The following is a 13,576-nucleotide window of genomic DNA, read 5'->3' as shown; positions in this document are numbered from 1 at the left end:
CAGCCAGCAGCCTGTAGTCAGGGCCCCCAGTTCGATCAGCATCAAGGTGGTCAGCCCCCATCCCTCAGACGTCCCCCAGCATCCTCCCTTTGTCCAGAGTGGCGGCAGTCTAGGACACCGCGCCAGGGCCCAGCCCGCCCGAGGATGGGCTGAGGCTAGCAAACCCCTCCCAAATGTGGGTGCGACCCCCCCGGGGGAGCGGCAGGGCCCCAGGCCAGCAAGTCCCAGGCGCCAAGCAGTCCACCTCTACCTCACTCTCCAGCCCCTACCTCCCTCCCGACCCCCCTCCTCCTGACCCCCCTCCCTCTCTAACCCCACCTAACCTTCCTTCCCCACCCTCCTCCCATCGTCCGGGGGCAAATATGCCCCAGCCGCCACGGCAGGCCCCAGCACGCCCCGCCAGAGCCCGGGGACCGGGCGACCACAGCCCCCCACCGCAGGACCCCACCGGGGGACCGGCGCGAATCCCCGGCAGCAGAGCACAGGGCCCCCGACCCCCCCATGCCGGGTGGAGGCCCCGACCCAGCCCAAGGACCCCCAACCCCCAATCCCATAGGGTGCCGCCATGATAGGGGAAGCCGCCCCCACGCCCCCCATGTCGTCCCTCAACAGGTGAGACCCAAAGCCGCCCCAGAAGGCAGTAACCCCAGGCCCACCAGCCCAGCGAGCCACCGGACACCCAAGGCAGCCAGCGTCCATAGCCACCCGCCCCGGGGCCAGAGCCATGAAGCCCAGCCCCCCCCAATCAAAACTATGTGATGGATTTAATTATCGGGGACCAGATTTGTTCGAACTCTGACGATCGACTTTCCTCCCAAGCAGACATTCTCTCCATGGAAATGTGGTCTAATAAAAGGTTTCTATATTGAGTAATGCTTAGGTTGTTCTTGGATTTCCAATTCATCAGGATGGCCTTCTTTGCGATGCTTAGAGCAGTGACAAGCATGCAGGATTTGTTTACTTCCATATTAACATCAGTGAGGTCACCTAGCAGACAAAGTGAGGGGGAGATGGGGTTGGGGTACCCTAACCACCATGATAGGTCTTTACAAACCCTCTGCCAAAAATTGTTAACAGGTGTACAAAGCCATATAGCATGCAGATAGCAGTCTGGTGAGCCAGTCGCACAATATGGACAAATGTTTGTTTGTGTGAGGCCCATCTGGAACATCCTTTGTCCTGTGTAGTGTGTTCTGTGGAGAACCTTGTAATTTATTAATTGTAGGTTATCACAGCGAATCATTCTAAATGTGTTGGAGCAGATTTCTATCCAAAAGTTAGGGTTTGGGTTGATCGACAGATCTTCCTCCCATTTGGATGAAGGAATAGAGATTATAAGTTCTGTTGTTGAAACTATTGAGTTAATTTTAGACAGTAGCTTAGGGGGTGAAATTTGTAAAAAATCTGTTATTCTGGGTGGAAGCTCTAAGTCTAACTGGGTGAGGTCAAACCGTGCCTGTATTATAGATTTGAGCTGAAGATATTCCAGAACTTTTTTTTTGTTAATACCATAATTTGCTGTAATTTGGTTAAATTCTATGAATTCTTTGTCTTGGAAGATATGCTGTAGATTTTTAATCCCTTTATTGGCCCATGCAGCAAAATGTATTGTTTTTTTATTTTGCAGGATGTCAGGATTGTTCCAGATAGGCGTGAGCCTGCAAGGGGTGTTCGAGAGCCCATTGCTTTTGAGAAATTCCCACCAGGCTATGAGGGTGTTGCTGATGCTAATGTACTTAAAGCAGCTGTGACGCTTGATAACAGGGCTGATAAAAGGGAGATCAGAGATTTGGATTTCTTTGCAGAATGTTTGTTCAATATCGCGCCATGCTTGGTCTAATGAGTTTGGCTTTAACCATTTTAGTATGTATTGCAATCTATTGGCCAAGTAGTAATTATAAAAAATTTGGTAGTTCCAAGCCACCATAGTCTTTACTCTTTTGTAAAGTCTTAAAGCTTATACGTGGTGGCTTAGCTTTCCAGAGAAATTTGGAGATGTTAAAGGTCAAGTGTTTTGAACCAAGTCCGGGGAGGTTGGGTCGGAACCATCGAGAAAACATAGTTGATTTTTGGCAAGATCATCATTTTTACTGTTGCTATTCTTCCCATAAGTGATATGGATAGGGAGGTATGATTCAGCAGTGTCAAGTCAGACAATTTGGCAGAGATGTTGATGCCCAGGTATTTAATGTTTCCTGGCCGTAGTGGTGCGGCGAGCATACTCTGGAAACCTGAGAAGATGATTATTAGGAAACACTTGAGTATTTCCTAATAGTGTGACCGAGAGGAAGCAGATAAAGGGTGAATAGGATTGGTCCAAGCACAGAGCCTTGTGGTTTCTGAGGGGTTATCATTTGTTAGTACAAACTGAGATCGACCTAGTAAATATGACCTGAACCAGTTTAGTGTGGTTCCTTTGATGCCAGTGACAGGTTCCAGTCTCTGTAGAAGGATATGGTGGTCAATGGTATCAAAAGCTGCAATGAGATCTAATAAGACCAGCACAGAGACCAGTCCCTCATCTGGTACCAGTAGGAGGTCACTGGTACCTTTGACTAGTTCTGTTTCTGTGCTAGGATGAACCTGGAACCTGACTGAATCCTCCAATCAGCTGTTGCTGTGGAGAAGTCTCAGAGCTGTTTAGCAGCTGCTTTCTCCAGAACCTTGGAGAGAAAAGGAAGATGTGATGTTGGTCTGTAGTTGGTAGAACTTCTGGATCCAGGCTTGTTTTTTGAGAAGGGTTTAATTCCTGCCACTTTAAAGGACTGTGGGACGGAACCAGATACCAGCACCACATTGATCATATCTAAGAGGGAGGAGCTAATGGGGGTAGAGAGTCCTTTTCAGCTTGGTTGGGATGGGGTCTAAAAGACAGGTGGAGGTTTAGAGGAGGGAATTATTGAACTGAGGTCATGAAGGCTGATGGGAGAAAAACTATCAAAATGTACGTCTGGTTCTACAGCTGCCTCTGAGGCTGTCAGTGCCATGTTGTCAGCTGATGGCTGGAGGACGTGAAGTTTCTCTCTAATCAGGACAGTTTTGTCATTCAAGAAGTCCATGAAATCTCTGCTGCCCAGGGAAACAGGACTACTTGGTTCAGTAGAGCTGTGGCTCTCTGTCAGTCTGGCTCCAGGACTGAAGAGGAACCTGGGGTTTTTCAGCTGATTTGTGCAAATTCAAAAGTGATTGATTGATGGTCTGATAAAAGCGTTCTGTGGAAACACAACCAGATGTTCAGCTTCAGTTCCACATGTTAGGAGGAGGTGGAGGTGTGGTTGTGACAGTGAGTCGGTTTGTGAACAGACTGATGGACACCAGTTGAGTCTAGGAGAGAGAGAAATGCAGTACCAGACTGTCCTTATCAACATCCACATGAATATTGAAGTCTCCTACAATCATGACTTCATCTGATTTTAGAACTTGTGCTTTTGGTCCTTCAAATTCCATACGACCTTCTCTGCTGACTTACTAACACTTCTGCCATAATTGTGGGCAGCGTTGCAACACAATGTTTGTGGAAGGAAAATGATTTAGTTCATGTTAAAATAATCTCAACGCTGTCCCTGTCATTGACTCACTCACAGGAAGTCTCTGGTTGCACTGACGATACGGTGGCGGCGGTCAGTTGCAGTCCTACAACATCAAAGGATGATACTGTAAGTTGACAGTTTTCTAGTAACATCATGACTCTACATCCAGCCATAATACTGTTTAGTTTGACCCTATGACAATGCTCAGGCGTCCACACACTCACACACACTGTGTCCTGACAGGATTGTGAGGACACAGCGTGTGAGGACAGGAGCAAACTTGTTGAACATGCTTCAAACTGAGACTTGTGTGTCGGATGGGCACCTGACACACCTGAATTATGAGGACACCTTCATATAATCCAGTGCAGTTTGTGGCTGAATATTTATACTGTATTTTTACCATTTTCATCAATTTTATTTTCCTATGTACATTATTGTTTCCTCAGTGCCACCATCGAACTATAAGTGCAGTTGTCAGCGCTTTGGACCATTGTGAAGTTTGCGACGGACCTGTGTCTAAGATGGCTTGGTTTCACATGCGCATGTTTGTATTTACATCACTCAAACACAATTTTTATGGTTGTTGTTGTCTTCAGTGCATTTATTTATGTTAAATTAAAACAAAAGCGTGAGGATGAATCGGTAACCTTTCATTTCAATGTGCTTTCAGTGTGTTCAAAATCATGGCACAAATCGTGCTTTTTCAAGACAGATTTGCCGCTGGTATGTTGATTGTCTTCTATTTCATTTCAAATTTGAGTTTAAAAAGTTTCATTGTTGGATGGTAACTTACAGGAAAAGATTTTGGGGGTTTAATTTCGAATTTTTTTGTTGTTGTTTTTTGCTACATAGGATATTGATGATGAGCATGTTTCTGACTCTGCAAGTAATGATGGCTCTTCCTCCGTTGATGTCTATCAACCTCACACTGCATCAAGTGGTGATGAATCCCACTCTGATGAAGATGTTGCACCTGACACTGAACAAAATATTGATAGTGAGGATCCACAGTGGGTAAACCTCCCACACTGCAAGGGTGGACCAGTTAAATCACTTTCCTCTCAGGAAAGGACAAAGACAGTGCCGCAACCTACATCCTGCATGGAAAAAGAAGACAAGGATTGTTCCAAGTCTGGCAAATTTGGCATTGATGATGACCTCATACCTGATTGTGAACCCTGTTCTTATGATGATCCTACGACAAGCAAGACCCACACACTTCCAACAAGTACAAAGGAGTCTACTGAGACTGCAGCAGCCCCAGAAGTCTCTTCTTGCACTCCAAGAAACTACTGCTACGTTTGCAAAACACCTCAATCTAAAATATCCCGTCATCTTAAAAAGCATGAAAAAGCAGAGCCTGATATTGCTGAAGCATTCTCATTCCCTAAGAAATCAAGAGAGAGAAAAAGATTACTTGAGAGGTTGCGGAACAAAGGTAATTATGAACATAACCAAGAAGTTGTGAGAAATCATGGGGGACAGTTAAAAATAAAAAGAAGACAAGCACAATCAAAAGTCACTGTGAATACCAAAACGCATGTTCACTGTGCATATTGTAACGGCATGTTTATCCGTAAGGAGCTGTGGCGCCACCTGCGTAGATGCCCATCAAAGACGGTCTCAGAAACTGAAGCTGTTGGTAAGAGCAAGGTCTTAGTTCTGGCTGATATGGTGGAGGCAACATTCTGCCAAGCAATTTCTGCTGGATTTTGGAAAGTCCTTGGAAGTATGAGGCAAGATGAGGTAGCTTCTGTTGTACGAAACGACTTCCTCGTTCTGCAACCGGGCCAGTCTCTCTACAACAAGCATGGGAATGATCCAACAAAATTTGAGTATATCAGAACAAAGGTCCGCGAAATGGGCAGACTGTTGTTGACCTGAAGAGAGAAATATTCTGTATTTACCTTTGAAGATGCTGTGAAGCCAAAAAATTTCTACAAGATCATTGGAGCTGTCAGAGCAGTTGTAGGATATGTTGAAGAGAAGCATGCATATTGCACACCAAGTCTTGCCCTAAAAGTGGGACACTCGCTCAAGAAGATTGGTGGCATTATCCTTTGCAGGGCCACTGCAGCAGAGGATGAAAATCTGATTAAAGCAGCAGAACGATTCACACAACTCTGCACAAAAGAGTGGGCAGGACAGGTCTCCCACACTGCACTGGCTACTTTGAGCAAGTCAAAATTCAATAAACCATCCACCATACCATTCACAAGAGATGTGCAGCTTCTGCACAAGTACCTGGAGGAGAAATCGGCTCGCGCCATTGAAAACCTACAAGACCTTGAGTCTCCACAGGCGTATGCAGAACTTGCAAGGGTGACACTTGCTCAAATAATTGTCTTTAACAGGCGCCGTGCGGGAGAAGTCTCCAAAATGACACTTGAATCCTTCAAAAAAAAGGGACCAGACAGAGCTCCATAGTGACATAGCTGCTAGCCTGTCACCGTTTGAACAAAAGCTAGCCAAGCACTTCAGCAGGGTAGAAATTATGGGCAAAAGAGGGAGGAAAGTTGCTGTTTTATTAAACCCTGAGCTTGTCAGTGCAACAGCCCTTTTGTCAGATAAGAGAGACACATGTAATGTGCACAAGGATAATCCTTTCCTCTTTGGACGGCCACAGTCCCCCCGCAAGCCACTACAGGGGACAGGACTGCATAAGAGTTTTTGCACGCATGTGTGGTGCAAAGAATCCTGATCATCTCAGGTCAACACACCTTCGCAAGCACATTGCAACACTGTCCCAAATTCTCAACCTCAAGAATAATGAGCTGGACCAACTTGCCAACTTTTTGGGCCATGATATACGGGTCCACAGAGACTTTTATCGTCTGCCGGAGGCAACTAGAGAAATGGCAAAAATCACAAAGCTTCTACTTGCAATGGAGAAAGGAACTCTTGCAAAATTCCAGGGAAAGTCTCTTGACGAGATTGAGGTTGAAGGTAAGTGGTGGTAACAACACTCTTGATAGCTCTTCTCAAAGAATTACAAATTTTATTACAGGAACAGAATAGCCTTATTGTTCAAGTAAATAATACAAAAACATGTGAGGTGTACAAACTTGCAATAACAATGATTTTTATTTTTCCATCAATCATGCTTTTCTTTAGATGAATTGGACCCAGAGCTCGATGATGGAGATGGTGGAGACGACAAAGGTGGTGGAAATGACGGAGGCGATGGAGACAACAGTGGTGGAGATTACGAAGATGGAGGCAATGAAGAGTCAGATTGTCCCCTTGGACTAAGGGGTATGTATTGAATATCTTCCTGTATACATTCATGGTATATCATGGAATAAGGACCAAAATTTGGTTCCCTTTGCTTCAGCACTGTAAAGTTATCATGAGTTTATGTTTGTTTAGCTTCTCCTCAACAGAAAATGGTCTGGTCAACCATAAAGTGTGCAACGGACCTTTTTTCCTCTTTCTGATTTTTTATTAGGGAATACCAGGTTGAAAGCAGAAACAGAAATGCACTACGAACAAACATTATTGCTTTCAAAGAAAACTATTTCAAATCATTTAATGATAATAGTCATTTTAATGTTGACTTTAAATTTAATGTTTCAACTTAAATGTTTTTAAAGAGCAGCAGCAGTTACTGTTCGATATTTAAGCTTATATTAATGTTAAGGAGCGAAACCAATGTGTAAACCAATGTATAAACACGTTCAGCAACAAACTAGAGTCAAAAAAGGAAATCAAAGAAGGCCACTTGACGACTGCTCGACATGATCAAGCCTGATGGAGGCTGTTGATCAGCCTGGATATTTCCTCTCCTCAGCAGGGAGGCTATGTGATGCTCCACCCAGCCTTCATACGTCATTTTGTCTTTGTGCGATTAGACTTTAAATCAAGTCTAAAGTCACAGTCAGTCAAAGTCGGCAAGGTACATGGTCGTCACGATAAATAGCCCTAACAGTGAGCTAAATGTGGCCATCAGGGTTAAGTCCATGGTTTGGTTCCACATTCAAGAGGAGTCATGTGGTATATCTATGTACACATACAGGAAACAAGAACATATTCATAAAAGTTAGACCAGACACTCCTAATCACTACCACTACCAAAGTAGTTCATTGATCACTTAACTTCGATAGATGCTGAAAGCCTTTTTTGTATTCTTTTCACCAGAAAATCAAGAAATGACAATACCTGAAGAGCCCTCCAGCTCCTTTGGTAACGTATGGGAAATTCATAATTTGTCCTTGCTATATAGCAGGCAGTACTACTGTGCTAAATGGTGTCTGACAGAGGGGAGAACGCAGACAAATTGCAAAGCCGTTAAAACTTCAGAACTTCTAAAATCTGAACCTTCTTGTTATTTATTTATTTATTGTAGGGAAAAGAAAAAGTATGCAATTGACCCAGGGTGAGGCCAAGAGTTGCAAAGGTAAGGTTTTTGTTTTTGTCTAAAATGGCAGTAATGGTTCAGAGGGGTTTCCAGAAATCACATTGCCAGATTTTGTACAAAAAAAAACGTATAGTTCCTTGGAGATTTACATTTTGATACGGTGTCATTATGAAAGTTAATATTCACACAAAGTTTGTCATGGCACCCTGACTGAGGAGTGGCACTTCACATTAAAAAGGCTGCAGACCCCTGGTAAGGGAAAGTGAAAAATAACTTAAGCCAGTAAGATCTCTGACCAACTTACCCCACCGAGAAAAAAAATGAAGGTTCAACCCAGAAGTTCAAGCTGCTATTCAGTAAGTAGTATTGTTTGGTGTAGAAAGTGAACTTCTCCAGAGATGGATAGGATATTGTACTAGCTATTCAACAAAATAATTTCTTGCTTCTCCAGGGCAAACAAAACTGTGTGTGACCCAGAGTGTGGTATCCAGCTCCAAGGGTAGGACTAAATCCATTAATTACTTTATTTTTAGGTGCTTAAACTTGAATTGATCAACACATGTAAATGAATAGATAAATATTGACAGAATACTACAAGCACAGTTCAATGTAGTACATGGTGTCATCATGTATACATCACTAAGAGAAATACTACTGTATGTGACCTTTGTATATCATAAGGGTGTCCAAACTTTTTTCAAAGAGGGCCAGATTTTAAAATGTGCGAATATCCAAGAGCTGATGGCCCCATCCACATTTCTTTAACCATGAAAGGCAAAATGTTTGCCGTGTTAAGCAATTGACGTGAACACAGATTGTAATTTCCGTCTTCCCTGGAAGCATCAGCCCTCAAAATCGGTCGTCCTCTTTTCATCAAGAGTTGCCATGGAACAAAGTGGCCTGTATGGGGCACACAGTCAGGGGAAGTTCCAGAGTGCTGCTGTCACCATGAAGTGGAAAGAGAAACTGTGTTCTGGATCTGCAGGCGTTCTTAGTTCTGTTTGACAGTGGTGGTGGGCCAAAACTAACACATGATAAGACAGAGGCTGGAGGCCGTATAGTAGCTGACCTCATGCCATGATTGGCCCCTGGCCGGGACTTTGGACAAGCCTGAACCTTAATTTCAGCAGCTCAAAGGTCATTTAAAAAATATTGAACTAAATTTATAACAGCTATTGTCCTCACTATCTTAATTTAGATTTTTTTTTGGATTGACAGAGTTCAAATCAAGAAGATGTGTGGAAAGGCCCTGGACCAAGGATGAAATGAGCGCTGTCATGAAACACTTCAAAACTCCCATTTCAAAGGGACACCTTGACACAAAGTTGGAGTGTGGCAGTGCAGGCTTCCTGAGCACCCTGTTCTGATGAGCAGGACCATTCAAAACATCAGAGATTTTGTGAGGACCAGGGGCCTGATGTTTGAAGAAATATGGTCTGATAAAGACCACTTTGCTGTTACAGTGAATGTGTTGGGTCTGTGGTTGTGGGTTGTTTTTACCCCTTGATTCTTGTGCAGTGGACTTCCTGTTCCGCTCAATTTCTGTTGTTTAAATTTGAAATCAATATTTTGCAGTTCTCTCAGGGCAGTACTTGTGATGAAGTCATTTCCTTACTCAAGTGTTGCTGTGCACTTTATGGTGGGATATATGACTCTGCACTTCAGATTTTAGATGTTGATTTAAATTGTAAATCAACAGTTGATTTGAATTGAAAGATGTGAAAACACATGAATACATTATTCATTATTTATTAACTGATTCAAACACCATTTATTGTCATTTCAGGACATGAGGGTACATAAAAAGAACAAAATTTAGTTAAAAATAGCATTCAAGAGCGTTTCAGTTGTCTGTGTGTGTGTGTGTGTCTGTGTGTGTGTGTGTGTGTGTGTGAGAGCGTTTAAGTAGTGTGTGTGTATGTGAGAGCGTTTCAGTCGTGTGTCTGTGTATGTGAGAGCGTTTCAGTCGTGTGTGTGTATGTGAGAGCGTTTCAGTAGTGTGTGTATGTGAGAGCGTTTCAGGAATGTGTGTATGTGAGAGCGTTTTAGTTGTGTGTGTGTGTGTATGTGAGAGCATTTCAGTAGTGTGTATGTGAGAGAGCGTTTCAGTTGTGTGTGTGTATGTATGTGAGAGCGTTTCAGGAGTGTGTATGTGAGAGAGCGTTTCAGTTGTGTGTGTGTGTGTATGTGAGAGCGTTTCAGGAGTGTGTGTGTATGTGAGAGAGCGTTTCAGTTGTGTGTGTGTGGATGTGAGCGTTTCAGTTGTGTGTGTGTGTCTGTGTGTGTGTGTGTGTGAGAGCGTTTAAGTAGTGTGTGTGTATGTGAGAGCGTTTCAGTAGTGTGTCTGTGTATGTGAGAGCGTTTCATTCATGTGTGTGTATGTGAGAGCATTTCAGTTGTGTGTTTGTGTGAATGTGAGAGCGTTTCAGGAGTGTGTGTATGTGAGAACGTTTCAGTTGTGTGTGTGTGTGTGTATGTGAGAGCATTTCAGTAGTGTGTATGTGAGAGAGCGTTTCAGTTGTGTGTGTGTGTGTGTGTCTGTGTGTGTGTGTGTGTGTGTGTGTGAGAGCGTTTAAGTAGTGTGTGTGTATGTGAGAGCGTTTCAGTAGTGTGTCTGTGTATGTGAGAGAGCGTTTCATTTGTGTGTGTGTGTGAATGTGAGAGCGTTTCAGGAGTGTGTGTGTGGATGTGAGCGTTTCTGTTGTGTGTGTGTGTATGTGACAGCGTTTCAGTAGTGTGTGTGTGTATGTGACAGCGTTTCAGTAGTGTGTTTGAATGTGAGAGCGTTTCAGTTGTGTGTGTGTGGATGTGAGAGAGTTTCAGCAGTGTTTGTGTGGATGTGAGAGCGTTTCAGTAGTGTGTGTGTGTATGAGAGAGCGATCAATTGTGTGTGTACGTGTGTGTATATGTGACAGCGTTTCAGTTGTGTGTGTGTATGAAAGAGCGTTTCAGTTGTGTGTGTGTGTGTATGTGAGAGCGTTTCAGTAGTGTGTGTGTGTGTATGTGAGAGCGTTTCAGTAGTGTGTGTGTGTGTATGAAAGAGCGTTTCAGTTGTGTGTGTGTGTGTATGTGAGAGCGTTTCAGTAGTGTGTGTGTGTATGAGAGAGCGATCAATTGTGTGTGTACGTGTGTGTATATGTGACAGCGTTTCAGTTGTGTGTGTGTATGAAAGAGCGTTTCAGTTGTGTGTGTTTGTGTATGTTAGAGCGTTTCAGTAGTGTTTGTGTGTATGTGAGAGAGTTTCAGTAGTGTGTGTGTGTATGAGAGAGCGATCAATTGTGTGTGTACGTGTGTGTATATGTGACAGCGTTTCAGTTGTGTGTGTGTATGAAAGAGCGTTTCAGTTGTGTGTGTGTGTGTATGTGAGAGCGTTTCAGTAGTGTGTTTGTGTATGTTAGAGCGTTTCAGTAGTGTTTGTGTGTATGTGAGAGCGTTTCAGGAGTGTGTGTGTGTGTATGTGAGAGCATTTCAGTCGTGTGTATGTGAGAGAGCGTTTCAGTTGTGTGTGTGTGTGTGTGTGTGTGTGTGTGTGTGTGTGAGAGCATTTAAGTAGTGTGTGTGTATGTGAGAGCGTTTCAGTAGTGTGTGTGTGTGTGTGAGAGCGTTTAAGTAGTGTGTGTGTATGTGAGAGCGTTTCAGTAGTGTGTCTGTGTATGTGAGAGAGCGTTTCATTTGTGTGTGTGTGTGTGTATGTGAGAGCGTTTCAGTATGGTGTGTGTATGTGAGAGAGCGTTTCATTTGTGTGTGTGTGTGTATGTGAGAGCGTTTCAGTTGTGTTTGTGTGTATGTGAGAGAGTTTCAGCAGTGTTTGTGTGGATGTGAGAGTGTTTCAGTAGTGTGTGTGTGTATGAGAGAGCGATCAAGTTGTGTGTGTACGTGTGTGTATATGTGACAGCGTTTCAGTAGTGTGTGTGTATGAAAGAGCGTTTCAGTTGTGTGTGTGTGTGTGTATGTGAGAGCGTTTCAGTAGTGTTTGTGTGTGTATGTGAGAGCATTTCAGTAGTGTGTATGTGAGAGAGCGTTTCAGTTGTGTGTGTGTGTGTGTGAGAGCATTTCAGTAGTGTGTATGTGAGAGAGTGTTTCAGTTGTGTGTGTGTGTATGTGAGAGCGTTTCAGGAGTGTGTGTGTATGTGAGAGAGCGTTTCAGTTGTGTGTGTGTGGATGTGAGCGTTTCAGTTGTGTGTGTGTGTGTCTGTGTGTGTGTGTGTGAGAGCGTTTAAGTAGTGTGTGTGTATGTGAGAGCGTTACAGTAGTGTGTCTGTGTATGTGAGAGCGTTTCAGTCGTGTGTGTGTATGTGAGAGCGTTTCAGTAGTGTGTCTGTGTATGTGAGAGCGTTTCAGTTGTGTGTTTGTCTATGTTAGAGCGTTTCAGTAGTATGTTTGTGTGTATGTGAGAGCGTTTCAGGAGTGTGTGTGTGTGTATGTGAGAGCATTTCAGTAGTGTGTATGTGAGAGAGCGTTTCAGTTGTGTGTGTGTATGTGAGAGCGTTTCAGGAGTGTGTGTGTATGTGAGAGAGCGTTTCAGTTGTGTGTGTGTGGATGTGAGAGTGTTTCAGTAGTGTGTGTGTGTATGAGAGAGCGATCAAGTTGTGTGTGTACGTGTGTGTATATGTGACAGCGTTTCAGTAGTGTGTGTGTATGAAAGAGCGTTTCAGTTGTGTGTGTGTGTGTGTATGTGAGAGCGTTTCAGGAGTGTTTGTGTGTGTATGTGAGAGCATTTCAGTAGTGTGTATGTGAGAGAGCGTTTCAGTTGTGTGTGTGTGTGTGTGAGAGCATTTCAGTAGTGTGTATGTGAGAGAGTGTTTCAGTTGTGTGTGTGTGTGTATGTGAGAGCGTTTCAGGAGTGTGTGTGTATGTGAGAGAGCGTTTCAGTTGTGTGTGTGTGGATGTGAGCGTTTCAGTTGTGTGTGTGTGTGTGTGTCTGTGTGTGTGTGTGTGAGAGCGTTTCAGTTGTGTGTTTGTCTATGTTAGAGCGTTTCAGTAGTATGTTTGTGTGTATGTGAGAGCGTTTCAGGAGTGTGTGTGTGTGTATGTGAGAGCATTTCAGTAGTGTGTATGTGAGAGAGCGTTTCAGTTGTGTGTGTGTATGTGAGAGCGTTTCAGGAGTGTGTGTGTATGTGAGAGAGCGTTTCAGTTGTGTGTGTGTGGATGTGAGCGTTTCTGTTGTGTGTGTATGTATGTGACAGCGTTTCAGTAGTGTGTGTGTGTATGTGAGAGCATTTCAGTAGTGTGTATGTGAGAGAGCGTTTCATTTGTGTGTGTGTGTGTATGTGAGAGCGTTTCAGTTGTGTGTGTGTGGATGTGAGAGCGTTTCAGGAGTGTGTTTGTATGTGAGAGAGCGTTTCAGTTGTGTGTGTGTGGATGTGAGAGCGTTTCAGGAGTGTGTTTGTATGTGAGAGAGCGTTTCAGTTGTGTGTGTGTGGATGTGAGCGTTTCTGTTGTGTGTGTGTGTGTATGTGACAGCGTTTCAGTAGTGTGTGTGTGTATGTGACAGCGTTTCAGTAGTGTGTGTATATATGTGAGAGCGTTTCAGTTGTGTTTGTGTGTATGTGAGAGAGTTTCAGCAGTGTTTGTGTGGATGTGAGAGTGTTTCAGTAGTGTGTGTGTGTATGAGAGAGCGATCAAGTTGTGTGTGTACGTGTGTGTATATGTGACAGCGTTTCAGTAGTGTGTGTGTATGAAAGA

General features: G+C 43.7%; 1 protein-coding gene across 7 annotated transcripts in view; it reads left to right on the top strand.

Annotated features, from left to right (window-relative positions):
• Window positions 1-13,576, top strand: part of LOC147242114 (homeodomain-interacting protein kinase 2-like) — a 34,312-nt gene that overhangs the window by 12,007 nt on the left and 8,729 nt on the right. For 4 of the 7 annotated variants that reach the window (XR_015111025.1, XR_015111022.1, XR_015111026.1 and 1 more), the window contains 9 exons: window positions 3,585-3,656; window positions 3,980-4,077; window positions 4,204-4,256; window positions 4,386-6,479; window positions 6,648-6,788; window positions 7,672-7,716; window positions 7,880-7,930; window positions 8,343-8,390; window positions 9,110-9,290. Coding sequence is in view for 1 of the 7 variants with exons in the window: in XM_086192024.1 (XP_086048150.1) it covers window positions 9,258-9,290 (33 nt within the window). In the remaining 6 variants the exon portion in view is untranslated. Of the gene's footprint in view, window positions 1-3,584; window positions 3,657-3,773; window positions 4,078-4,203; window positions 4,257-4,385; window positions 6,480-6,647; window positions 6,789-7,671; window positions 7,717-7,879; window positions 7,931-8,129; window positions 8,391-9,109; window positions 9,291-13,576 lie in introns of those variants that run through there. The other 3 variants (XR_015111023.1, XR_015111024.1, XR_015111027.1) reach the window with 3 other exon arrangements.

The sequence above is a fragment of the Aulostomus chinensis genome, chromosome 21 (genome assembly GCF_037954235.1).
Source record: "Aulostomus chinensis isolate RoL2024-O1b breed Wild chromosome 21, RoL_Achi_v1.0, whole genome shotgun sequence".
Taxonomy (NCBI): Eukaryota; Metazoa; Chordata; class Actinopteri; order Syngnathiformes; family Aulostomidae; genus Aulostomus; species Aulostomus chinensis.
Note: the sequence above shows the minus strand (reverse complement) of the source record. Positions and strands in the feature narration are given on the sequence as shown.